Source organism: Chroicocephalus ridibundus, chromosome 4, assembly GCF_963924245.1.
Source record: "Chroicocephalus ridibundus chromosome 4, bChrRid1.1, whole genome shotgun sequence".
Classification (NCBI taxonomy): Eukaryota; Metazoa; Chordata; class Aves; order Charadriiformes; family Laridae; genus Chroicocephalus; species Chroicocephalus ridibundus.
In genome coordinates this window covers 10,859,954-10,887,628 of record NC_086287.1, presented here as the reverse complement: position 1 = coordinate 10,887,628, position 27,675 = coordinate 10,859,954, and the positions used below count along the sequence as shown (strand labels likewise).

General features: G+C 39.8%; 1 protein-coding gene across 11 annotated transcripts; it reads left to right on the top strand.

Moving 5' to 3' along the window:
• Nucleotides 1–2,584: 2,584 nt before the first annotated feature.
• On the top strand, nt 2,585–27,348 carry OVCH2 (ovochymase 2). Of its 11 annotated transcripts, XM_063332490.1 has the most exons (24): nt 3,260–3,310; nt 3,397–3,471; nt 3,586–3,685; nt 6,088–6,197; nt 6,863–6,954; nt 8,209–8,381; nt 9,442–9,537; nt 10,109–10,260; nt 10,923–11,118; nt 12,632–12,655; nt 14,067–14,157; nt 14,261–14,394; nt 14,808–14,948; nt 15,924–16,054; nt 16,451–16,544; nt 17,366–17,497; nt 17,879–17,959; nt 18,597–18,783; nt 20,182–20,251; nt 20,824–21,019; nt 21,305–21,456; nt 21,769–21,937; nt 22,373–25,126; nt 27,239–27,348. In XM_063332490.1, exons 3-23 carry the CDS (start codon nt 3,595–3,597, stop codon nt 22,393–22,395), a joined length of 2,535 nt encoding a protein of 844 aa, XP_063188560.1. In that variant the 5' UTR covers nt 3,260–3,310; nt 3,397–3,471; nt 3,586–3,594; the 3' UTR covers nt 22,396–25,126; nt 27,239–27,348. The 11 variants fall into 11 exon arrangements, with proteins under 11 accessions (XP_063188561.1, XP_063188563.1, XP_063188562.1 ...); XM_063332491.1 differs by lacking the exons at nt 3,260–3,310; nt 3,397–3,471 and adding an exon at nt 2,585–2,635; XM_063332493.1 differs by lacking the exons at nt 3,260–3,310; nt 3,397–3,471 and adding an exon at nt 2,597–2,805 and having other exon boundaries at nt 6,088–6,170.
• The last annotated feature ends 327 nt before the right edge of the window (nt 27,349–27,675 follow it).

The window sequence follows — 27,675 nt, the reverse complement described above, 5'->3', positions numbered from 1 at the left end:
CTAGCTGACACGTGTTTACTAACCAGAACCAGACAGGAGGTCATAACAAAGCTTGGAAGAGAACTGGATGCTCTGGGTCTCTTTTTAGGACAATACTGTGTGTAAAACCCAGTCTGCCTGAAGCTTCATGATTGCTTTAGATATTTTAAATTGCAAGTGGTGGCTTCAATCAAAGGGAATGGGCTGATCTGTCTAATGCATGCAGTCATACCTCCTCCTTTGCATTGGTACTAGCATTCAATTTTTGAGTAACAGCTTTGATCAAGAAGCCAATCCAGCTACAAAAGCAAATCCAGCTACATAAAAAAGAAGATTATTTGGCTCTCCTGCACACAGCCGCACCAGAACGGAGGGTGGCACGAGGGGAACGGCAGCAACAGGCCCTTTCGTGGGAGATGGGGCATAACTGCCTTCTTGGTAGCAGCACAAACTTGGGTTGGTTTACAGCTACCATGGACCTACGAGCACTGCGGGAACATACTTCAGTCTGTTGGATCACTTGTGAAGTATTTGCCTTGTATGTTCTCAACAGTTACTGTTTGTCCTTGGTATAGTGCCGATCAACCATCAGCACTGTTTTTATTAGTTAGATGGAAATTAAATAGGTTCAAAATGGTACTGGCTTAAGATTTTTGTCTCTGACCTTTTTATAAATATTTATTTGCTTAATTTTCAGGCAAAGCTTCTGCTTCCCAAGAAATGACCCAGCAACTGAAAAATCATGGATATGAATCTTTCTGGAAAATGAATTGATAGCACTGTGAGCATTATTACTGCAAAATTTTAGTTTGCAGATCTTTTTTGCCATGTTTACCCAAACTTAGTTATAATCCTCACCTGTAAAATTAGCTTAACTACGATTCACATGGGAACGTTGAGGTGAAATTATGTGGTTTGTCTTTTGTAGGAGGTCAAGTAAATTTATCAGTGTTCTCTGCTGGTCTAAAAAAGTACACGAATCTCAACCCCATGAATCCCAGCTGAAGGCGTAACACGGCAGAAGACCGTGGCTCTGCTCTGAGATGAGACTGTGTTTGTAGAGAGGCAGAGGGGAAAAACGCGTTTGTGAGTTGAACAGTTATTTAGTGTTTTGATTCAAGGAATGGAGAATTTCAAGGAGGTAATTCCCTCAGCTTTTCAGTGCGCTGATCTGTGAAGTAACATGAAGGCTGTGGCTGGAAAAAGTGAATGAAAAGTTAGCCTTCCTCAGTGGCTGGGTGGGCTCATGGTGGTAGCAGGTTTAAGCATATTAAAATTGAAGTGAGTTTTGTGCTGGTGCTATTCGGCATGTTTTATATGCATCTTAAGGTCTTCTTTCGGTTTGGAGAAATGGTAGGCAATAATGGGTCTATCTTGAGAATTAAACTTGATTTTCTTGTTACATCAAACTCGAGTGTAATTTGAATCAAGTCATTGGAATTACGGTAGGCAAAAACTGGTGAAAAATAAGTTTGCTGGAAAATCAAAATTCATGTACAACTATCAAAACAAATACATTTAGTCCCTATTAAAACTAAATCTGCTTTCAGTTAAGAACTACTGCATTCACAAATGTAATACATGAATGATAAGATTTATGAAGTTTAATATTTCAAGACATTATATCTTGTTTAAAATATGAAACTGTAAATTTTGTTGTGATAATAGGTTTTCCAGTTTTCCAGCAGTGACCTTACAGTCGGTTCAGATGTGATCAGCAACCCTTGAAATCACAGCTCATTGTGTTTAAAATATGAAAACCAACCCACCACCAAACCCAACAAAGAACACTTCAATTTGAATGTGTCTTTTCTACCGATCTTCTAACAAGTTAATTACTAACCAGCATTTGCTGCTTGTTTTACCCTCCCCACTCTTTGTCCTCTGCTCCTCGTTCCCTGTTCTCTTAAACTTCACATTGTCACTCAGTGAATAAATTTTCCACCTTTCTTCCTCCTCAGACAGGAGGAGCAACACGAAGCAACTTTTCTAACAAAAATAGAAAGTGATTTTTTATGTCTTGCAGTCTGGCCATCTTGGCGGCCCACTAACCTTCACTGAAAAGCAGCCTGTGTTCCATCCCACCAGCCCTCGACCCCCTTTAAAAACCCCTCAAAACCAGAAGAACAGAGGAACCATTCTGGAATGCTCTAATGATGAATATTATCTATATTCTTTGCTTTATCTTGGTCTTAAACTTATTTGTATGTGTGTGTGTTTATTTTTTTAATAATCTCAGAAGAAGCAGCAACTATATGTATTTCCACAGTATCAAGCATACTTTGGGGAATAAAATGCTCGTAAATTAAATGCCCATCAAAAGAAGGGGCAGCCCGGACTGACTAGCATCGATTAGCCCCGTTGTTTTGGGGCTGGGGGGTGGCTCTACCTGCCTAAGACATGGGTCAGACCTAGATTTCAAGCACACGGTCATTTTGGACACTTGTTGATTTAATGGCTTTGTCTTGCTACAAAGGTACAGGACGCTAACAGGATGTGCCGCCGGCCCTGCATTGAGATTCGGAGCACATGCCTGGATGGAGACCAAGTGGTAAGGTTTGACCTTTGCGTTTCTTTGAGGAGTGATGCTGGCGGGGGCTGCCTGCCAAAGCTGCGGGTCTCCCGAGCGCCAGCGACTATCCGGCGGGGGAAGCAGGTAAGGTCATTAGTGCCTCTGGCTGCGCACAGGGTAAAGGTAACAGCTTCAGGAGAAAGAGAAACAGAGTACAAGAAAGCCGGCGCTTCTCTTTCGCCATCCCAGGCAAGGAGCAGGTTGTACGGGACGTGCCCTTCTGTGCTTTCTCTTTCTGACCTCTCTGCTGCACAGTAAGTGTTGTCTCTGTCATAAATTTGAAATGAGCTGATTAGCTTTCTGTTTTGTGAAATGTCTTTAATTTAGCTGCTGATCTGTTCCTTATTTAGGATTTGAATAGTCTTTAAGAGACTTGCACTTAAATTGCTGTTAAAAGTGGAGCTTAGCCATAAAAGAGACACGGAACTGGCACTGCTGATGGCAGCAATACTGAAATATTTTTAAAAAGCTGAGCCCTGTCCTCCTTAGTTGCCTTTCAAAAACGGGCTGTAAAGACTGCTTTTCTGAAAACATGACGCTTTGATGCAGAGAGCTATCTTTGTCTCGTTCGACACCGAGCATGCTGCCAACAAAATGATAAACTTCTGGTATGTTTCTTGGGTCTGTGAAATTGGCTAAATATAAAGTGTGTGGGAAATATAAAGCATTGCCTCATCAAGAGCTGTAGAAATTGCAAGGGTAAATAGCAGTTAACATTCTGTTCATGAGCGTTCTACTTCGATGTGTAGATGAGTCTGGGTAAGTGTCGCTAGCAAAGCATGCAATAGCAAATTCATTTTGTCATTTTGCCTGAAAAAAATAGTTTTAGGGTGGATTTTATCTAGTATTTTACAGCAAGGACCTCAGTAGTGGCATATAAAAGAGTCACGCTCATAAATTTGGAAAACTTACTTGTGCAGGTAAGTGCTTTATGGCCGGATTAATGAGTAACTTCTACTTCAATTAGTTGCAGTATAGTATTTGGGCTGCTTTTTCCCTATAAAAACTCTCCTTGTTTTCCCTCGGTCGTTTAGCACCCCAAGATGCGCGTTGCCCTCGGTAAGCTGCAGTTGCTCCTGACGGGGATAGTTTGTATCCCAGAGTTTCGTGCTGTGCCATCTGCCCTTCTGAAAGGTAGGGTGAAAATTTCACATCTAGCTTTAACAGTTTTCCAAGTTCTAACGGATTTGTTCTTCGGCAGCGACAAGCATGGGAGTCAGCGCTGAAGTAAAGAAGCTGCACTAGTTTCACCCCTTAAGTTTTTGACCCTAAGAGCTCAGAGACCTAGACAGAAGGTAGCATTAAAATAATTGGTTTAGTTTTCATTCTTTACATTTGTTCTCATCCAAGTCTGTAACTGAGAGTTCTCTTTTAATGCCTGATTCTTATGAAACTTTTGTCTGATTCCTTCATTCAGAATGCATAACGTTCAATAAATATGATTTATAATTAAATAAATACAATTAAATACCCTCCGATTTGCAGCAAGTTAATGAAGGTCTTGGTTTAGCAGGTTACCCGTGGGCTGCAAACAAAATATAGTGAGCCCTCTCTTCCATTGTATTACATCTTAAAATTCAGAGTATTCTTTTTTTGGTACAATAATGATTGCCATTTTTCATCTTTTCTTTATGAAGATTTACTAATTTATAGAGAACTGGAATGGAAATCAGATCTTGACTGTTTGCATAACTGGAATGGAAATCAGATCTTGACTGTTTGCATAACCATTTTGCTTCCATTTTAAATTTGCAGTAGGAAAAAAGGGAAATTTACAGCACGATTTCCTAAATTCTGCAAATCACTTGTTTTCGTTGTAAATGCTCTATTTTGGCTGTCAAAACAGGGGTGGCATCTAAATCATCATCATAAGTTGCCACTTAAGTAGTCGAAAGCATAGTGTTCTGTAGGATGGCGTTGTCTGGCTTCAGCGTCCCGCCGGGCAGATGGACGGGACGCGGTTCACGTAGACACCTCTCAGCCCACCAGACAGCGATGCTGGTCCTGAAGCGGCCTGTAAAGAAATCAGGAATCTCTTGGGCTTACAAATGCCACAGAACAGAAGATTCATTCAGAGTTTGTCAGAATATAGATAATATAAGTTTGGTATAATATTAATATAAAAATTAACTTGTAACTTAAACTAATCTTGCATGTATTAGGAGAATGGACTTATTCAATGCTGAAAGAAAAAAGGAAAGTTTTAGTTTATGAATCTGATTTTTTTTATTTTATGTCTTTATTTTTGCCTGTTTCCCCAGTACCAAATTCCCTTTGGTAAAACTTTAAATCCTATTTTTTTAAAATTTTATCTCTGTTTCGTCTTTCCCCTTTCCTCACTGTATCTTTGCACATGGGAAAAAGGTGGGTGCAGTGAGAATGAGGCAAGAATGAAAAAAATCAGGTAAATTAATTGGATCATTTCTATATGAAGCCTTTTTTATTTAAAAGTAAGTAGCATTGTGTCAGCATTATTGTGACACTGTAATCCCTTGCATCACCCATGCTAATCCAGAGGATGATTGCAAACCCCTTTGTGTAGGTGTTGTAAGCTGCTTTTTATAGTTTGGAGGATTCCACGTTTTCCAGACAGTGTATACAAGTATCCGTCCTCCATCCTTTCAGTACAGCCACCAGTCTGCCAAAACAACAACAAAATGTTCCAAGTTTATGGATGCTAAATTTTCCTAATGTAGCGTTTAACAGAATTTGTAGTAAAATGAGTTTTCATACAGCTTTAAGAAAAAATAAAATTGTGGCCACCATTGGGTTTGAGAAGTGCACGACACAGAATTCCTCTGTTACAACGTGCTGTTTGGCAGAATCGGTTGCTTTGCTTCTGTCTTTCTTAAAACACTCCCAAATTGGTAGTTATCACCACAAATACTTGTTTCTATAAATATACTCCTTTACAAATACATAAATATTATCAGTTTCATTTAGACTTAGTAGATAACAATAATTATGAATTAAAAAGAAATAAAGTTGGCCTGGTAATAGGTATTCTGGAGAAATTCAGCCACTGTTGTTGGTCATCGAGTTCTGTGTGTTGTGCATTTTGACCGTGTTTGTCCAAAATATTTTGCGTACAAATGCTGGGTGTAAAGAGATTTCTGAAAGCAAGAATGAAGCAGTGATTTAGCCCCCAAATAATTGCAAAACTTGCTTGAAAGAGAATGTTGCCATTCAGAAAGTTCAAATTAATCACGGACCCAATGAGAACATTTATTTATATGTATATACACACACACACACGCTTATTTGCTCATAGCAGGCAAATTTATTTGTGATACAATTGAACAAAAACGTGCTTATTTGGACAACTTTGCAAAATAAAGTACATTGCCCTTTTCTTAGCCCAATTTAGCCTCAGTCTGGGCATTTTGTACTAGGAACTGTAAAATGTGGCTCCTGTCGTGGCAGAGAGACTGCACTGACCTCTGTGCCGGGCCATGCCTTCCAATTCAGTTATTACAAAGTAGAAAAACTTAAATCCAGACTAAATCTTTCCTCCTTTTCCCTCTTTTACTCCTCAGATCCGAAGTGTGGGCAGCAAGTTCAAGAGACAAAACTGTGGAGTTACCTTAACCTTTTCGCTCGGATTGTTGGGGGAAACCAGGTGAAACAAGGCTCGCATCCCTGGCAGGTTTGCACAAGCGCGTGTGGTTTTGTCTTCGGAACAAAGTCCTGACGTTTTGTAGAAATGACAAAAGAAGACAGCGGGTATACTCTGTGCTTACTGACACTTCTGGCACATTCTTGAGCTCCACCCTGCTTTTATGAAAAGCAGTGAAGCAGGCGGAGACGACGCACAATCTGTCCTGCTCCCTGATAAACCTTTGTGTGTCGTTTCTTATTTTGTTTGTCGTTATTTCTGAAAGAGCATCTGTAGTTTAGTCTATTGTAAAGAGGCATGGGTGAAACTGCTCAAAAACAGGAGACCAAAGGACCCCGCTTCCAGCCCCTGACTATTGTCAGGCACCGTGGATTTGCGGTGTTCCCAGTGACCGCCAAAGGAAAAGTTCTCAGGTAACTAGTGACCTTTACAGCGTGCCCCGTACCTCAGTGACTTGGCTTTTATTTCGTCTATGTTGCTTTTATCCAGGTGCCAAGTCACAGCTGAGGGGAACAGCAAGGTTTAGGATCAATTAGACTCAAGAACCGTAAAAACGCCGTCAAAGTGTGGTTGCTTGAAATGCAGCATGTACTTTAGCCCTGTGAATCTTCAGAGCGTGCCTGCACGTGCTCTCTCCTTTCTTCCTCAAATGCAGTCGGAGCAGATAGGAAGATTTTCTTCTTTATGCATTGCAGGTTTCCTTGAAACGAAGGCAAAAGCATTTCTGCGGAGGCACCATTGTTTCTGCTCAGTGGGTGGTCACGGCAGCTCACTGCCTCTTGGACAGGTATGGATGTGGGATTTCAGGAGCAGGCTGCAGGCGCAGAAAAACAGTGATTATAAAAGCCTGTGTGTGCTGTAGCATCTCTTTGTGGCGATTACTTGCAGATGCTACCCTTTCATCTGCAACCAGTATTTTCCATGTTTTGACAGAAGGGGAGAAAAACCAAAACCTTTGAACATCTCAAAAATAATTAAGAATAAAACAATCTTACAGGGGTGGTGGAGACTGATTTTTGGAAGTGTAGGTAAAAATCTGTACCTAACTATAATTATCAGGTGACCGCAATTTTTTTTTTTAGTAGTAACAACTGGCAGAGCATACGCAATTAAATGGCGAATGGATAATGTCCTCTTGCACGCTGACAATGTCCTGCACAATTTTTAGCGCAATAGTGCTAAAAAAAAAAAAGTTTGTGAACGTTCATAGAATTGAACAGTTGCCTACGTTGGAAGGGACCTCTCAGATCATCTAGTCCAACCATCCACCTAACACTGACAAAGAACATCACTAAACCATATCTCTAAAGCAATATGTTGTACAGAAGGTTTCGGTCCTGATTCTGTGGTGGCTTTACTGAGGTTCTAACTCTCTTATTAATACTGAATCTTCATACTAATGAATCACTTGGAATTATAAATTTGATCTATATCTGGCATTGCACGTGATCACGTCTTGGTCAAATTAGCCAATAACTGCAGAGTTTATGTTAACTACACAAGGACAGAGAATATCTAAATCAGCATAAAGCCTACAGACACAAAAGTAATTCTTCAAGTCTGGCTATATTTGAATTGGAATAAAAAGTTGATAATGATTGCTTTTGTTTTCCCTTGCTGCACATCTGATCTGGTACTAGGAGCCAGGATTCACTATGTTTTTAAGGTATAAACTGGGAATGCTAGAAAATGAGTCGTACCTTTTCTGTGATTTCCTATGTCCAAATATTCCCTCCTCCTTCAAAATGCAGGGTGACTAAGCATTTTTAAACACAGTAGGAGAACCTGGTTCCTTAGTAGACCACCAACCACCGTCAGGAGTGTAGATAAATGATCTTTCTTCTCAGTCCCTTTCATCTCCCAATTTATACTGCAGGGCATACTCTGATGCTTGGTGACTGTACATATTAAGTGTTGTAAAATCTGAAGATGAAAGGTGTTACGTATCAGTAGTAATAACTTTTCTGTTTAAAAACAACTGCATTTTTTTCCTTTCATTTTGAAGATTCCATAGCTGAACTTTTATTTTTCTACTCTACAGGGATTTACTCCAGTACTTGAGTGTCACTGCAGGAGAGCACGATTTGAGGATCAGGGAGAACGGCGAGCAGACCCTTCCTGTTAAGTATGTCATTAAGCATCCCAACTTTGACCCCAGAAGGCCGATGGACTATGACATTGCCCTTGTGAAGCTGGATGGAGCCTTCAACTTCAGTAAGGCCATAGTTATCTGTGATCTTTTTCAGTGGGGAAGGCAAGGCCTTTGTTTCTCCCAGACGCTGTGAAAAGTCTTGAAGCTCAGTTTAAACCTGTTTCCCAGCTGCCAGATTATACCACCAAAAATCTCCAGAGTATTTTGCAACTGAAGTATTTAAAATGCCAGGGGTGAGTCAGAAAAATCTATCAGTTGAATTAATGGTCGTCTTCAGACTTAATACTCCCTTGAAGAAAAAACTATTGCTCTTTATATACAGGAGACTAAAACCCGACCAAATAGGTGGTTTTATTTTTCATCTGAGGTGTAGGTGGAGATTTTTGCCTGTGGTGAAGAGTAAAGCTAGCAAAGGCAGACCAGAGCTCACTGGGTACCACAGTGCTGTCTCCACACCTTACTCACACCCCTCTGCTATTCGTCCCCTTTTCCCTCCCTGCAGGCTCCGCAGGAGGGGGAGCGGGGTTATCTTCGGTGGTGGCAGAGAGGCCCTTTCAGGGGCGGGAAGGGGAAGGGGAGGAGAGGACAGCTGTTGGTTTCCCCATTCCCTGGCCTGCGAGCCAGCCATTGCTCAGCTGTGCACGGACTTTGCCTTAATGGTTGGGTTTTCTGGAAGGCCACTTCACATCAGTTTTAGTGATGGAAGGTGCATAGGGGAGTCCACCCCACACTCGGCTCTTCCAAAATCTCCGGCTCACATCACTAGGTCGCTCTTTCTTTGCCACCACAAAGGTGAGCGGCTACTTTTTCTGACAGAAGTTTGGATCATGATAGCAGCTAAGTTTAAGCCGAATGGCAAGGCCTGATCTGAAGCTTGTGGTGCTCCTGGCTTTCTTTTTCCATTCCAAAACACTACGAAGTGGAGGCACAGATAAGTTGTCAAAAGCGAGATTAATTTTTCAGATACCACAAAAATAACAATATTTTTATTGTTATTTATATCCAGAATATATCTATATCCAGAATATAACAATATTCTGTTAATATAAAAAACAGAAAGGAAGCTTTTTGTTGTTGTTGTTTCAAATACTTACCAATAAAATTCATGTCTGTGTGTGGCAGGTTCATCAGTTTTGCCAGCATGTCTTCCTGATCCAGGTGAAAAGTTTGAAGCGGGATATATCTGCACTGCTTGTGGATGGGGCCGTTTAAATGAGAGTAAGCCACTCGAATTGTTCTTTGACATTCGGGTTTTTCAGTGTCTTATTTCTCAAGGTAAGAGCTTAATTGCAGAGGTCATAGACCAGAAAAAAAACATCAACCAGTCATGAGAGTTGTAATCTAAAAATGGGATCTTTCTAGCTTCTATGCCTACCTGTGAATTGCCTCAAAATGGATCACTACGATATCATAGGATCATAGAATGTGTTGGGTTGGAAGGCACCTTTAAAGGCCATCTAGTCCAACCCCCCTGCAGTTAGCAGGGACATCTTCAACTAGATCAGGTTGCTCAGAGCCTCATCAAGCCTGGCCTTGAATGTCTCCAGGGATGGGGCCTCCACCACCTCTCTGGGCAATCTGGGCCAGTGTTCCACCATATAGACCTGTATTTCAATTTTGAAATGTTTTGAAATTTATTCAAGTGAAACTGCTTATATACACAAAACTGGATGTTTATGTAACTATAAAATGGCTTGGAGCAAGTTTACAACTTCTTTTTTGGTGTATTTTCAGTGACATTAAGTTCACCTTTCAGCATTTCTTATGAAGAATTTTTTGTGTGTTTCAGATGGAGTACTCCCTCAGGTCTTACATGAAGTAAATCTACCAATCCTAAACAGTAAGGAATGTTCAAGAGCGTTATCAACTTTAAAGAAACCCATCCGAGGTGACACTATAATGTGTGCTGGATTTCCTGATGGAGGAAAAGATGCCTGCCAGGTCCGCTCAGCAGAGGGCCTTGTGTACTCACAAGCCTTTCGCAGAAGCTTAAGGCTGTGTGTCCCTAAATGAATACACTGTAAAATGCAATATTTGGAGGGTATTTATTTTGACGTCTGAATTCTTTCAAAGGTTCTGTATGGGGCGATGCACTTAATTACATAATTCCATTTTAATTATCGTACGAGTTGTACAACAGGTTCCTGAGCGTAATTTTGCAACGTATCCCAGTGCAATAATGCTTCGGGCTTTCTAACTTCATAACAGTTGATATGCTAATTAGTTAATGTTGCTAAGATCCTAAGGAGGAAAGTAGAAAGTCTTGCATTGGATTAGAGGAAGGAAAGAAAGTGAGATAAAGTTTGAGCGTTCCTTGTCATGGGGGTAGAAAAAAAAGCTCTTCGCTCCTTTTTGCATGCTAAAACACAGCAGGTCTGGACCCACGAGGGAATTCGTCTCTCTCTCCCCCTCTTGACGATCCTGACTAAACACAATAAGAAAGAAAGTGTCTTTCTTCATAGTTGTTTTTTTTTTTTTAATTACTATTCCCTATGTTGCGGGTTTGTCAGTACAGCACAAAAGAAACCTCTTTGAGGCTTGCTCAGTGGTATGTACCCACTTTTGTCAGCTGTGGGTTGTGGCCTTTTGCTCATTTTTTACAGGGAGACTCAGGAGGCCCTCTATTGTGCCGCAGCAGGCACGGTGCCTGGACTCTCGCTGGCGTGATCTCCTGGGGCATGGGATGTGCTCGTGGCTGGAGAAGTAACGAGAAGAAAAAACATCACAACAGAGGATCCCCAGGAATATTCACCGACCTCAGTGCAGTGCTTTCCTGGGTTCAAGAGAACATGGGTGCCGGTATTAAGTCTCCACAGTAATGTGTCCCTCACTTTTGACAACCCTTCTGTCTCATAATAATATTTCATTTAATTTTATTTTTTTCAAGGTATAGTACTTACATTTTCCCCACTTTTCCAGGCAAAGCATTATAGCATTTCACAATGCCTTTAAGTATATGGTACTGATTGGCAGTTGCCAAAACCAAATTGAGAGCATTGTAAATGTTTGCTTCGCTTCCATTTTGCCTCCTACTTGGACTATATGTGTGTGTGTGCATATATATATATATATTTTTTTTTTTTTTTACTTTAAGAACAGTCCTTTTATCCAGCTAGCTTCTTAGCCTGGTATTTTTGTTTTTAAGGAAATTCACCAGTTGAAAGTGTCTGAAATTCCATATGCACCTCTTTGAAGTCACTTGTCATTTTTCTGAGCTAAAACGTGTTGGATCAGATATTTGACTACGTGGGGAAAAGTCACGCTCTCAGAAGAGTTTTTGCTTACTCTGCCCAAAAGGCTTCACGTGCCCTCTGTGCAGGGGAACAGCATGGAAATTATCCATCATTTCCAAAGTCATGGAGCTGGAGATATAAACGACAGTCTGTCCAGGGATGAACTTCACTCAGAGTGTTAAGAAACTGAACTAATATTTTCTTCCAATTTGGGCCATTTTTGTTAAAAAGTGTTGGAGATTGTGTTAAAATTTATACAGAGAACTGAAAAACTGAGGAGGGGTGTTTAAGAGGTTTTGCTAGTCAATGATAAGAAAAAAATTTTCCAGGGGAAAATCCCCAGAAGCTTTCCCATTGGAAACCAATTTCAACTGGTGATTGAAAAAGGAAACCCTCATAATGTTGGAGAAAAATGAAAAGGGTTTAGCTTCTGAACAATATTTTGCTTTCCAATTTAAAAACAAAAAAGAAAAGAGAGACACAGGGTCTTTTTATTAAAAATTTACTAGTTTATCCATTTTATTATCAGGAAAAAATAATATGAATTTGCTGTTGTAGTAGTTAAAGTCTGTTGGCTCCAGCGAACAGAAAAATCGATCTGGTAGGTAAAGTAAAAACACAATTCTCAATTGCATTGCACTAGGTTTTGCTTGCTTACTCTTTTATACTGTCACACTGGTGCAAAAGATCTTAACTGTAATGTCCCTGATGCGATGCTAGCAATTGGATTCTGCTACCCTTTCCTGAAATGTATAATATTTACTCAACAGGTATGTAGGGAGAGAGTACCGTGCTGCCCAGACTGAGCGGTGGCCTACTAACGTATGATTAATTCTAGAAGTGGCTACTCCAGAATTGTTTATTCCAAAGTCAGCATTGCCTGAACTTGCAATTTTGTTTTAATTCTGAGCCTAGTTTATGTCGGCACTATGTCCCCGAGCAGCATTTGAATTTGCCTCAGTGCTAGCTGTATAAAATTACCATTTCACATGTATAAAAATGAAGCCTACATTGTGAATATGAAACTACAGTAATTTATTCTGCTTTCTCCACTCCTTTCCCTATCCCTCCTGTATTAGATCTGAAAATGAAAAGCTCCACAGGTGAGTACTTTTTTTTCCCAGTATCTTCTATTTGTGTTAGAGCATAAAAAGACCCCCAAAATAGTCTGATACATAATTTATGTAGGAAGAAATGGAACATGAAGAAGCTTGACTCATAAAAGCACTTTAAAATGTATACTCTAAATATATAGTTTTTTCCTCCTCGTTCTGTAAAAATAACTAAAATTACTTTTGTAGGGTTGTACTTATATACTGGTGACTTCAAAAAGGAATTTTCCTTAAGACAGCTACATATATAAAACCATATTTTTATTGAAATGCAAATAAAATTAACGGGAAAAATATAGAACAAAACCTCAAGCAATGCACAAAATCTAGTTAGTGAAATTGATTCTGTATAAAAATATAGAGTCTAAATAGAAGGTATGAGGTAAATTGGTAGTGCTTTTGCGTGGTCTGAGATGAACCTATCTACTTGTCTGATTTGTATTTCTATGAATAAGATGCAAAAGAAAAACCCCAAGAAACCCAACCTGGAATGTAACATGTTATAAAATTTAAGTCTTACTTTGATTGCACCATGTTCATGTTCTTGGTGGACACTCTGTTCATCTCGGTACAAGTTCACATAAAGAGACTAGAAACAACTGTTGTGAACTAGATCTTAAAATTTTAATTTTACTAATCTAGAGTGAGATTTCTCAGATGATAGATGAGCTTGGGCACACAGTCAGTTTGTACAGACTTGCTGTGTCCAGTAAGAATTGGGTATTTAAGTGCTGTTTGTGTCTTTTTGAAAGTTTTTACTGGTTTTCCTAGGACACTTCAGGTAAGGCAATCTTATAAGTACACGACTCCTTAAATTTTGTTTTCATATGCATAGTTGTTGATAAATGTCTTACTGGCTTACCTTGCAAAGAGGAGGAAAGGCAAGAGGAGATAATTTTTGTAAGTAATTGTGTTTCTAGCAACGCTTATCTGGAGAGGAAAGCTTTTGCTTCTTCTGTTAACGTGTCTTTAATACCGTATTGCACTGTTGCAAAAGTCTCCTGCTGTAACATAGCTAAGGACATTATTACAAATGGGCTGCAATGAACACTTATGTCCTAAGGTTTGCATTTTTCCTCCACAATAAATATTTATACTGAAATCCTCATTTAACAAGTAGTTTCTTTAAGGTAAAAAGCATTTGTACAATAAAATATGATAGCATGTTGGCAGTGCTCCATTTTTGCTCCTAAATTACATGTTTTAAAATTGATTTACCATAATTCCAAATAAGAGAGAGAGGAGAGAAGACCCAGCATCAGTTTGCCAGCAGAAACAAGGTGCAGCGGAGCCATCTTGACTCTCACAATATTGTCTAGATGTTTGAGCTTTTTGGTGGAGCAGATGATTGGATATGTGTCAAACCTGATTCCTTCTATTTTGTTTTAACTCTACAATGCAGCATTTTGTAGCATTCAGGATGGCAAACTCCCTGACAGTGAAGGAGAATTACATTTTCCTGGGAGTCCCAAACAGTTCTACCAAAACCGCCAGTAAGTAGGCAAAACACAGTCTTTCCCCAGAAACTATTCCCCGTACTGCCGTAGTTGTTTTTTTGTTGCAGTTTTGTGAACAGGAACTATTTTGTTGTTCCAGGTTATGTGTATGGACTCTGTTTGTACCAGAAGGGAATTATATATTGCTTCGTTTTTCCCGCTTTGATATAGAGCCAGAAACGTTTTGTGACTATGATTCTTTATCAGTCTATTCAACAGACAACAGACTTCTTGGTGAGTTGGCGTCCCCATATTCTTTGAAATAAGCTGTCAGTGTGGCCTTTCATTCTAATGGCAAGTACACCCGATGAGGACTTTGCGACTGATGTTTTACTTACTTTTTCACGATGAATACATAGTGACATACGATCCAAAATAAAAGACAAAAGGTGTGGGAGGAGAAAAGAATGGAAAATGCCCGGTAGGGAACTGTGTCAGCATACGACTTTCTGGTGTCACGGATTTTAAATTTTTAGTAGTGTGCATTTATTTGGGCTAGTGGATTAATAGGGAATGTAGAGAATGATGATGGCAATTTCCTTTTCATCCTAAAATTTTTATAGCTAAGTACTAAAAATGGTACATGCAAGTTTTCTCAAGTGACTAAAGACTTTACACAGTGATTATTCTCTAATATTATATTTCAGGGAAGTTCTGTGGAGAAGATATTCCATTACCTATTTTGATTGGCTCCAATAGCATAAGGCTGAAATTTGTTTCTGACAACAAGGATTATGGAACTGGTTTTTCCATGACCTACAAAGCTCTTACACCAGATATTCTTCCTGGTAAGTCTAAGTCTAGTAATATACCTGTCAGCGTTCTTCGGTAGTGACCTGAAAAAAATTTTCAGGAGAAAATAAATCGGAGGAAGCTCCTGCAATATTTATATGTGGATGATGTTATGAACAAGGTAAGTGTGGTTAGGCTGCTGTCTGACATTGTGGAGAAACTGGGATGCCAAAGAGATAGAATAGATGCTATTGAGCAAAGCCCTCCTTTAACTTTGCCTCTTCTCCATCCACTTTATACAGGATCTCATTTCCTTCCTTACTTTCAGAATGTTCTAAAACTCAATTAAAAAAATTAGTCAAATTAGCAGAATTTCTAGATGAAAGCTACTTTGCTAGTTCCAAGCGTGCTTTCCTGGAGTGGCCCTGAGGGAGGCAGCTAAAGCTAAGATTTGTGGAGAATTGCTTTCAGTTTTGCTGTGCAGAGCTGTTCACCATCGCTAGGGAGCAGGCGAAGGGCCATCTGCTGGGTCTGGACAATCCAGTTACAGACAGACACATGCTGTTCCTGTTTCTGCAGCTTTTCCAGCCAGTTTCGTTCCTTTGCAGAGCGTAAGAGCAGAGGGTAGGGAGGAATCTCCTCTCAGGGGCCTCGCCACTGCATAGCCCATCAGGAAGATGTCCTCTGGTTGTGTTCTATGTCTCCACTTTCCTCTCCAAAGAAAGTTGGCAAATGTTGTGACATGCCCGTGTCCTGCTCTTCTGTCACCCCACACAGGTTCCTGTGCCCGCAGTGCACTGCCTGTAGCCAAAGGGGAATGCTACAGTCATGAGTTGAATTGCTCTTCTGCCTGGGAAGAGATTAAAAATTTTATTTGCATCTTTTTCAAACACAAGGATTTGACTTGCTGCTTTTGTCCTGTTGTCTTTCTCGACTGTGTGAAAGCGCCACAAGAATTTTTCTGGATTTTGTGTGTGAATGATTTAATAGGAAATCACAGTGCCTCCAGTTTTGTTTTCCTGGATTTCCAGATTCTGGCTGTGAGTCCTTAGCTGTCCTTTTTGAAGAAGGAGTGTTACAAAGTATGCACTATCCAGAGCACTACAGCAACATGGCAGACTGTCAATGGATTATTTGTGCTCCAGAGGACCATGTAATCAAGGTATAATACGAGCCCCTCTTGTGTCTGCAGAATGGAAGTGGGCACCGTTAAGTTAAGAAGAAATTATGCAGCTAAGGACAAGCAAGATCAAGCAACAAAAGCTTGCATAATGCTGCTGGGTGCAGTTAGGAGAAACCACCCTCCATCCCAAAAGCCCAGATAGGTTTTGATTTCTCCTTTAGGTTATAGTAAAACAGGATTTCCTGGTTTAAATTTTATCATGACAGATTCCTCTAGCAAATGTAATATGTTAGGTATCACCTCAGAGAGGTCTGAATGTCACAGAAACCAAAGCCTAAAGAATCATTGAGATTACTGAAGACCCTATTATAGATCTTTGAATTTTTGCTGTCTGAATTTAACAACAAGGTTTACTTTTTCATTTTTTATTTAAAGCTTACTTACCAGTCTTTTGAAGTAGAAGAGAGTGAAGATTGTTCTTATGATGCCGTGACTGTGTATGAAGATGTGAGAAAAGAGGAGGAAATTGGTTTGACTTTTGATCTTTGACATATTTTGGGGATGACCTATTTCTTCTGTGACTTTCACTAGCCTTGATTTACAGTCTAAAATTGAGTTCACCTCTAGAGTGTCACGAGATGTTATAGGTACTAGTTTCAGTACCTTGAAAAATACTTGCAGGTATTGCTGCTTCTGTTCCACTTACAGAGGCAAAACCACATTGAACAGAACAGTTTTATGTATTTAAATTCTGTATGAAATGCAGTTCTGAATTTGTGTGAATGAAGAAAAGGGCATAACACAATAATTTGGTTTTGCAGTAATGATGAGACACAGAAAGCACTCGAGAGGTCTCCTTCTCAGAGTCCAGTTGTTCTTCGCTCCAGATGAGCCTTCATGTAATTCTTGCTGGCGGTTCCCCTGGCTTACGTTGAACGAGCTGAAGACCTGTCTGTCGACTGATTTCAGCATTTGCTTGATGCTGGTGCTTAGATTAGCGCTAGCAGGTGCTAGTGCTGAAACACTAACAAGGGGAAATCAAGTTTCCAGTGTGTCCTATATGCAATGGCAACCAATGAGCATGAGGCCTGCAATAGTGTCTTGTGAGATAATGCAAGGGTCTCCTTGTTCTTAGGAGATGATTACTGAACAAGGACAGACCGACAGGAATAATCAAACAGTCCTTCAGCCTCAGTCTGCTTATCTATGCTCTTCTTTTGTGCATAGTTATTTTTTACCCTCTTGTGTGAGAGCTGGAATACACAGAATATTGAGTACCCGCTTTTGAAAGAGATAAGGATGAAAAAGTATGTGTTAATCTGCAATGAACCTTTACTTTCACATCTTTAGCTAAATCTTGCGGATTTGCCCTACCAGCACCTGTTCTAAGCTCTTCTGCTCTGATGCTGATTGTCTTTCACTCTGATGAAACAGAGACCTTTGGAGGATTCAGAGCTACGATCTCTTTTGTTCATGTAACAGGTAATAGAAGTAACTTGGGAGACGGCCTCTGTGGGGCAGCACAAAGGGCTCTTCAGTGAATCTGGCTCTTCAGAGTTATTTTGCTCTAGGAGATTCTCCTCTAATAAATTGCCTCAGTAAAAAAACTGTATTGTGAATCTATTGAGGCATTAAACAAAGGGCATAATGAGTGGTTGAAGAGACACAATGAATCTCCCCAAAACCGCAGAGTTTTGTTTTGCATAAGAGTACTTAAAACCACGTGAAGATGTAACAGCACAGATTCCTACTGTAGAAATCTATTCCTTCTACAAAAATTATAATAAAGGAAATAAAAGTGATTTTTTAATAAAAATATCACTTGATGTGCCTGCTAACATATTTGCTATTTTAATTTGCCAGATTTAGACACTTTGCATTCAACTAGTGAAGAAGAATTTGAAGATACGGATATAACTGAAGAAGAAATACAGGTTACACCAGGTAAGCCAACCTGAGTTGTATTTTCTTCATGAGAATAGGGAGTACCTTTTGGACTATAATGTAAATGGTGTTTTCTCCAAATATTTAATGGCTGCAGTCTGAGTTGTCCCAGAATTTTTCATTAATTTGAAGAAATAAAAAGATGAATAGTAATGCTTCTATGCTTTGGCTTTAGAATAGCAGAACCTATTTTTTCCGGTTTCCTTCATCTTTTTAAGTCATTTACAGCAATGCAATAACATTATTTCAGCTTGTATGTCAGTTTACACCTACTTGCTTTGGTGAAAATAATTGCAAAGAGTACAGGGTAGTTGAAAATAACAACTAGAATTTTAGAACTTCCCTTTTCCCCCCAGTACTTTATGGAGAATTGGGTGAGTCCATATTCATTGTAGGTTTGAGGCCAAAACTTTTGAAGGTAAGCAGTTGCTTTCATCTTGGTGAAGCTTTGTTTTTGCTAAGATCATCTCCTCTAAACATTTGGATCCTTTCTAATGAGAGAAGTTGAAAGATTTAGCAAACAAAGGGAGGTGGGAAGTCTGTGAAGTTGTGGGGTAGCTCTTAAATGGTTGTTCTTTGCTTCTGCAAATCTTAACCTCTAAAAGACTTCTTGAGACATCAGTGCTTTCTGTTTCAGATGATGTTTGCGGAATGCCTTCAAATCAGCCCCGGTTCATCTTCAGCAGGATAATTGGAGGTGAAGAAGCTGTACCGTACTCATGGCCCTGGCAGGTCAGCATACAAATTTCAGATGAGCATATCTGTGGAGGAGCAGTTCTTGCCAAAGAATGGGTGGTCACAGCTGCTCATTGCTTTAATTCTAGGTAAGAACTCTGGGATGAACCCTTCCCTGGGAACATCTGTAATTGCATGGTGTGTGTCTGCAGCGTGGTGGTTCTGCCCAGGGTGGCTGTCACAGTTTTGGTTACCACTTACTTGCAGCTCACACTGGCATAGGATTCTTTTGCTCCATACAGACGTACTAGGATTAGGGTGGCTACTAAGGAAGTAAGCAGCCTACTTCTATAGGCCTGGGTTTCATTCAGATCAGTTTTCAGAAGAGTTAATAAAATACTAAGTCCTTTGTCATCCATCACTTACTCTTAGGTAACTTCTTCGTGTTTGGGTCATATACAGAGCATGTTTTCATCCAAGAAGAATCAACCTATCCAAAAATGAAAAAAGTTACTGAATTTGCATAGATTTTGGAGGACATACCGGAGGCTTTTGTGCACAGGGTTGATGCTGTTCCTTTATCAAGAACCTATTAATCTGTTAAATCAGATTACATGGAAATTTTTCTGTCTTTATTGAGAGGAGACAAAAGTATAGTCTGTATGACTTTCGGACTTTTTAAAATACTTTCTAAAATGTAATTTGTTTATTTATCTCTTAGGCTGAACACTATCTGTTTTGAAGTTCAAATTAATCACGAGTACATTAATTTAACATTCACATACATTGGGTCATTAAAATATTTTTTAAAAATCCTCTCAGGATTGCTGATAATTAAGTATTCTGGCCTGTTTTCAAATGAAGTTGCAATTACTTGAAAATGAGAGTAAGCTTTCAAAAGTCCCAAATGCCAAAAATGCTTAGACATCTATATTCTCCATTTCTTTGATTCTCTTCCCCCCGCCCCCCCCCCAAAACTGGGGATCTGAAATGCAAGTGCCTTTTCGAATTTTGGACTTTGGCTTCTAAGTTTCTAAATAGTAGTTTGCAAAACTTTATGTCAGGAGCATTGCTGTGTTGAAGGTACTGCTTTAAGAGCCATATTAAGGAGGAATTCTCTATTGTATCTTGCCATCACATCAGAATTGCCATATGTGTCTTAATGATTCGACGAATGTAATTCGTAGTAATGTTTGAGAGGTTACACATTTTTTCATTAAGAAGGTAAGGACCAGCACTGTCCCTGGATGATTTGGACCTTATGTTCTGCGTCAGGCACCCGCAGTCCTTACAGAAGTGACCTTCCTCTTAGTTTCCTGTGTGTTTGAGAGATCCTACTGCCTCGTCATGAGACTATTTCATGCTCCCTAGAAGACAATAGGAAGATTTCCGAAGATTTGTATGGGGGTGAGGGCCTCGGGAAGAGTTGGCCCAGGAATGTGTAGGGCCCTAGTATCTATTCTGGGTGGGGGAGGTTTTCAGATTCACTGGTTTCAAGACTGCAGTTATAGCAGCGGGAGAACATACCTACTTTTCTTTTTTTTAAGGGAACCATACAGAGACTTATGGATGGTGGTAACAGGGCTTCATGATCTTACAGAGCAAGAGTACAGACAGGTAGTATAAGTTCTGCTTAACAATCCTCACAATAAATCAATCTTGCAAAATAGTTTTTAATGTAAATGTGTTTCCCAAATTGTTCATGATGAAACAATCTACCAGCCTGCACACTGACCTTAATCTGCGTTTACACAACAGCTTTTGTGTGACTCTCAGGGAAATTGTGTCAACACAGACGTGTGCCTTCACCAGTAATGAGCTCCAAACCTCAATATTCTGGAGGAGGTATGGGTGGGGAGCGTATTGTCTCTAAATTGCCTCGTGACAATTACCAAGACAGAAATAATTGAGGCACAACTTTCCACTTTGCTCAGACTAAACAAATGTTTTTCCAAGACGCTGTTCCTACACTTGCTAGATGGGGCTTCCTGCATGTTCCCTGGTCTGTGTCCAAGAGGCATAATTTTGACTTGTTAATATAAGAAAACTGGTAACTTCAGTAGCTGCTTTTAAATGTTTCCTTCTCTTGAGGCAACTTGCACATGCCCTGAAAATTTGTAAAACCAAAGTTACTTAGAGACTCAAATTCACAAGTCATTCAGAAAATGTCAATGTCCTTGCTTTCTTAGAAAAGCTCAGTAAAGCAGTATATTATACATCCAAGTTTTAACAAGACCACTATGGACTCGGATATCGCCTTACTGCAACTGGCCGAGCCCTTAGAATTTAACCATTACGTGAGCCCAGTGTGCCTCCCTGCCGAGGAGGAGACGGTCCAGCCCTCAAGCATATGCGTTGTCACAGGATGGGGAGCGCGTGAAGAAGGTGTGTGGCCTTGGCCGTTTTGAAGGTAGAGCATGCTGTAGCTGTGTTTTAAATACCTCGTTCCGTGTTGTAACATTCATTCTGTTTATACATTAGTTTCTGGAGAACAGACATGTTAAAAAGTTTTCATTTTTGTAAGCTCAGCTAGACATGCAGGGAAACGGGTGGGAGGAAAGAAATCAGATAATTTAGATTGAGACCATTTGAAAAGGGGAGGATTAAAGCTTCTTTCTGGAATTGTTAATTCACGCCTCTACTGGTTTCTGAGATGTCTTTTACTTCAAGACAGAGAAAAGGGGAAAAAACTGCATCAGCTGGAAGTCCCCATCCTGGTGCTTGACACGTGTCAGAGCTATTACATAAATCTTCCCAGTAAAGTCACCCAGCAGATGATCTGTGCTGGATTCCCTCTGGAAGAAGGCAGGGACTCATGCACAGTAAGTTGCGCACATCATCTTTGCCTTCTGACACTTGGGATATGGCAGATGGGCTCTGAAAAAGAGGAGTGTTAAAACCTCACCAAAAGCTGTAAGTGATTTACTGTGAAAGACTCCTTAATAGTAGGATTTTTATTACTTGTATTGCAAAAAGAGATACTTCTCTTGAACAAAGGTTATTTCTTTCTCTGCCTTTTAAAAACAGAAACCTCCAAACACAGGAGCAGCTGGGACCTCTCGTAGCTGAACTTATATTTTAAAAACATAAGGAGTGATATTAGCTCATAACAAGATTCCTTTCTCCTTGTGCAGGGTGATTCTGGTGGCCCATTGGTTTGTCCTTCAGAAGATAACTCAGGATTTTACACCCTTCATGGAATCACTAGCTGGGGCATGGGATGTGGAAGGAAGAGCTACCCAGGAGTATACACAAATGTTGGTGTTTTTGTTGACTGGATCAAGCAGAGTATTAATAGTAGTGGTATGTATGAAAAAAAAACCACAATTAAATGAATCCTTTTGCTAATGCTAGATGCTTCAATCGAGGTCTTTTTCCAGGGTGCCATTTTTATATTTGTGTGTCCAGCACTTCCTGCAATCGTGGCTGTTTAAAATACGCCTACTAAATGCCCAGAAACAGACCAATCTAAATCAGTAGTCACTTCTGAAAATCTTATTTCTTCTGGATGATCCCTTCTAGAGAAGGGATTATTCCCTTCTCTATTGTATTTCTCATGTTGATAAAAATGTTTTCCTTACTGCCGCTTTGCTGCTTCATTTCTCAGGGTTGGGAGGAGGTAGGGAGGCATGAACTGACACATAGATGACAGCTGAGTCCACTTTGACAAGTTTACAGTGTGCCTTTGTTGATGTTCTTTGCAAAGTTCACCCTGGTTTATTTTTCTCCTTGTTGTAGATCTCCCCGTTTTCATGGTGTGACCATCAAAAGAGCTGGACCACATTGTAGAACACAAAAGTAAAACTGTCATTGAAAGCAAAATTTGGTGAGAGCGTGTTAGCTCGCGATTGGTGAACAGATTCCAAAGTAGCTGATACTTACCCTGGTGAATTTACAGCTGATTTACCTGAATTGAGACTTCAGCTTTACATGTGTGTGCTTGGAACAGACACAAGTTACTTGCAGGCTTCTGACACTCTGTTAATCTATTTTAGAAGGAAAGAAAGGGAAAATAATCCACCATAAACCAAGCATATCCTTGAAGGTAGTACTGGAGAGCATAAAAATCCTGCAGAAATGAGATGAAATAAGTGCCTGTGTAAAACAACTGAAGGGGCAGCCAGTTATCCTTCCATTAAGGTCAATGAGAGTGTTACTTCTGGCAATGAGAAGACCCAGGTAGTGGTAGTAGTAGTGTGTCACTGAGGAGCAGAACAACATTGTGTAGTCATTAGTGATATGAATCAATCCAATAGCTGGGAAAAGGATATTTTTAATACAGTTCCTGTTTTAACAAATTGTGTGTTGTTTAAACAGAAGGGTTTGAAAAGACAAGTGTTACAGGCCGAAGTCCTTTGGCACCATGCAAGAACTGACAGCTATCCTAATTAATCTATACATATAACTAAAGAGGTATTGTGTAATCCACACACTGCAAACTGAGCACATTTACTTGTAAATAGCAGTTTGGTTTATGCCAAAATGGCTGCTAACACGAGAAATGTTGATGACAGGCTCCCATCAGCTTGGCAGACTGTTCTGTGCCCAGCCTTGGTGTTTAGAAGCTAGCTCACTATGATAGTACAATACGTAACACCAGTATAATCCTTCTTCGACTCAATGGTCCAGAAAGTAACTAGGAAAGAAGTAAGATATCTCATTTCGTTTCTGTTGATATTAATGGCAAAAATCTAGAGAGATGTGTTTCCCATACATGCATTTGGTGCCAGTAACCCTACTCTTTTGATTACATTAATTTAGAGCTTCTAATTATTTTAAAGATATAATCTTATTCTGTACCCAGGGAAAAAAACAATCTCTCTACCTTTATTCCCAAATGAATATGTTAAACGGTTTTTTACCAGTTTCTCCTCTTCACTGTAAAGTTTTAGGCAAAAGCCCACAAAATAATGTGGAGCATGAACTTTCTGTGAAACTATGAAAGTACTTTATGGTGGAAGGACTATGGACAAATTCAGGTTAAGTCTAAGGTACAGCTGTATTACATTATTGATAGATCATGCTTGTTCTATCTTTGACAAGCTCTTTGAAGAGTCTTTGGAGAGCACTGGAGGGAAAATATCCTTTGTAATTTTTCACTATGGAAGTCTGTTAATGTTCAGTTATGGTAGAACCTGCTATTAGCTAACCATATCCGTTTAACTAGGCTGGGAGCAGTTGTGTCTAATCCCTCGGTTTTTATTCTGTATTGCTTAATAGGAACAAGATGACTTAAAATACCTGTAAAGATTTTATCTGCTTATTAATCTAATAGAAGGATATCACGTTAGGTGTGTTCAGAAAAATAAAAAAGTGGGGGGAGAACTACAGGTGGTATCAGCTGTGCTAGCCCTATTGAATGCAGTGGTTATATGCTGATAAAATTTATATCGCTTAAAAAAATTCCTTTCATATAGTAGGAGTGCCATCTTCAATTATTTGTACTTTATTTGATTTTTGCTTGACTGCATGATGTCAACCTTTTGTGTTTCTCCTAGTATGGTTTTACAAATAGTCTAGTTTTGCTTTTGTTTGTTGTATCTTTTTAGTCTTTTGTAAGCTGACAATATCTTTTAGCAAGAGAACTGTTTTGTGATGCAAATGAAATCTGATTTTTTTAAAAAAATAAAAACTTACTTTCAATGGAGTTCATGTAATGGAATTAGTTTTTACAAAATTTATTATGAAGTCTGCTTTAATTCTTAACAGTTGTCACGAGGCTTTCCCAAACCCTACAGTCAAAAGGTAGGATACTAGTAGCCTACCTGATTACCGAGGTAGGCTCAGGTTTCCTGCGTGCTTAAAATCTGGATATAAACCTTCTTCTGTTGGCAGGTAAGTAAAAATATCTTCTTTGTAACATCATATGGAAAGAAATGAAGGCTCATTGCATTGTTCAGTGGCACTATGCTAAATATTTAGAATAAGTGCCTATGTCCAAAAATATCTTATTCTGACCTTTGGTTAACAGGAGCATCTTTGACCGTAAGTCTTCCTGCTCAGCTCTGAAATGGTAGTCCTGCTCTGTATGTGGGCATGGGCATGCATGCTGGAAGTCCAACCACATTGCCAGTGGTGCACCTACATTGTCTTTGCGGGAGTGGTTATTAGAGCACTTTTGTAACTTTTGTTGGAAAAGGGAGACCTTCATCAGAAAATAGAAAGTATACGGCCATTGTTAAAATCATGTCTGGCAATAGTATAGAAGAGGAAGCAACTGTGGTCTGAAATCTGGGTTCTGGCTATATAGCCCAACAAAGGATATTAAAAACATTGTTGATCTCTGACTCTGTGGCATTAGGTCTGTAAATTCTTGCTTCATAATTCTTTTACTTTTCCATTTCCTCTTTTTCCAGTTTAGTTTTTCCAGCATAGTGGCTTACTACATCGTCCTGCTCTCGGTTGCTTGTGCTCCTGTGACCTCCTGTATGAAGCCAGAGGAGCAATAGCACTGCAGCATCATATCCTTCCTTGGACGTACACTGCGTGGAGGTATGCATGCCATGGATTTCCTGACTCTCTCTCTTTACAGAGTGGGTCTGCCCAAAAAGATCTAACAATTATAGTATTTAGGTGGTACTGTAGAACTATATTCTATGTGGTCTTCCCTGTTTTCTTCTCTTTTCCCCTAGCCTTTTTTCCTTTGTACTTGAGGACAAGTGGCACAAGGGCAGTTTTTTTCCTCATTTAGGAATCCATTTGCTGTCATGTATTGGATGCACAGAAAGACTGTTAACTTCATCATCTGAAGTGACTAGACTTGATTCTTTGCGTGCTTTCAAGAGAGTGAATTGACCAGTAATGCCAGAGGAACTGCGGATGTTACATCTGTGTAAGACAAGTTAACAAGAGGAAAGAATTAGACTTGGTACTTTGAAGGAAAAAAAAAAAAAGTTTTACATAGATCTAACCCCAGCCGTTGGCTCAAAAGAAAGGAAAATAATCAGGAAAAATGAAAGGAGCATTAGGAATAGTTAATACAGAAAACAAGAAATACCTCTAAGTGTTTCTCAAGCTCTACAAAACTGAGTCCTGTTCTTGAGGGAAGATTAATGCTTCATATCGATAGTGCAATTCAGGGAACCACTGGAAATTGCATAGCTGTACAATTATTAGTCATAGCAAAATAGACAGGAAATCCCGTCTGGAAAATTAAAAAAAAAAAAAAAGGACAAATTCCTGTTTATCTTTCACTTGTTCTTATTTATCCTTCAGGATAAATGTAAATGCTGACTGAGAGATCTGAATATTTCTTGTCTCTATTAATTTTTGTTCTGCTTTATTATTCTTAATTTCGAGCCTTTTGCCATATGGATATATGGTAGATCATTGATGAAAGCAAAATACAAAAAGGTTGCAAGCTGTACCATTACCATATTGTCAGAAAATAAGAAGTCACAGCGTCTCGGTGGGAGAATTTAGCTTCTTTAATCATGGAGAATGGGTCATTCAGCCTGGAAGTCCTGGGTTTGGTTACAATACTCTTGAGGATAGTCGCTCTGTGTGACACTGATGCAAGGAGTTAAATTACTTCAGGAATGGCATTGTAATATGTAGCTCTGAGCCTCTCTCTGTTTTCAGCAGCCTGTATAATAGAGTGTTGAGTTATATTTTGGGAGTGGTTCCCCCGCTTTTGAAGTCAGGGGAGGAAAGCTAACATTAACAAAAAATTAAAAAGGAGTGTGGCGGAGTATTAATTCTCTGGTCATCCATAGTCAGTACTTCAGTAGCACAGGAGACCGAACGTATTTTTCTTTCAGTCTTTTTACAAGGCACATAAAACAGAAGCATTCTAAAAACTAATAAATCAGATTTATTATCTTGTTTTACAGTCTACAGCTTGGCACACTGTGACATTATTCCTGGCATTCCTTCCTTCCCCATAGGCTTGATCAGTTTGTTTTCTTCCTCCTGACAAAGATGTGTCTGTGTGATATGGGCAGGCTTTTATTTTAGATAAACTATTTTGAACCTTGTGGCATGGGCTTGGACTTCAGAGACCTGTATTTTCTTTTAATTGAGTTTGTCCCAAACTGTGTGCTCCTGTCCTACGCTCTGTAGAGAGGATAATGATACTTAGTCTCTTTTGTGTTTTTGGTTTTTCATTTTAAACCATTTTGAAGTCTGTAAACACTAAATACTTTGTTAGTGCTGCTTGTCACAAAATAAAATTTTGGCCCAGGGGATAGGTCAGAAGTTAGGAAATAATTTTTGTTCCTTCAGTCACACTAGCTGAAGTTCAGCTTTCTTACCCACCCCCTCCCCACCCCACCCCCCTTTCCTTAGTTAATTGGTCATTTGCCAGTAGTTTGCAGCACAGACTGTGGACTGTACATGCTGTCTGCAGGGAAAATCACAAATGCAAACCAAGGCAACCGGCAGTGCCTGGTGCTGGGGGCACTGGCATTACAATGCAGGCCTTACCTGAAATGCTGGTGCAGCCTTCATCGCCTCTCATTAGCGTTGTACCTAGTGCAGACTTGAGGATGTTTGTATATGAAAATGAAAGATGATGGATGTCTTTACCTGTGAACCTTATAGTGTTAGATTATAAGGTTGCATGCTATTTCTGCCTAGAGGGACTAGAACTATGCTATTTTACAGGACAGACTGGACAAACTGGGACTGGACCAGAGCTCCTGCAGCATTCTGTTCCTGAACACAAAGGCAATGAGAATTGAGGGAGGAGAGCGCACGGGAGGAAAAAGGACTGTAGCCAGTGGGTGTCCACCCTGGGTAACTGGATTTTGTGGCTGTTTCTGTCCCACTGTTTTGTGCAAAGTGTGCCTGGTTGCTTGCAGTGCCCCGTGGTGTGCTCCCATCCTGGGGAGCAGGACCTGCTGTCCAAAGCGGCCCCGCAGTCCTCTCCGTCAGCAAAACCTGCGGGCGGGACACGTGAAATAGCTGACAAACCACTAAGTATTACTAAAGATGCCTTTAGCTTTACAAAATAGAGGCTTCAGACAGGAATTCCTCTCCTAAGGTATCCTGTTTGAGCCCGGGCTGGGAGAGGAGCGGGGTTCCGAGCGGGGTGCTACACG

What these genes read in the sequence shown, in the direction of transcription:
- OVCH2 (XM_063332491.1), top strand. Translation starts at nt 3,595, where the DNA reads ATGCGCGTTGCCCTCGGTAAGCTGCAGTTGCTCCTGACGGGGATAGTT. An exon ending in GAAAATGAAAAGCTCCACAG is followed by an intron (nt 12,656 to 14,066) that starts GTGAGTACTTTT and finishes TCTACAATGCAG; the next exon opens with CATTTTGTAGCATTCAGGAT. An exon ending in CTCTTTTGTTCATGTAACAG is followed by an intron (nt 17,498 to 17,878) that starts GTAATAGAAGTA and finishes TTAATTTGCCAG; the next exon opens with ATTTAGACACTTTGCATTCA.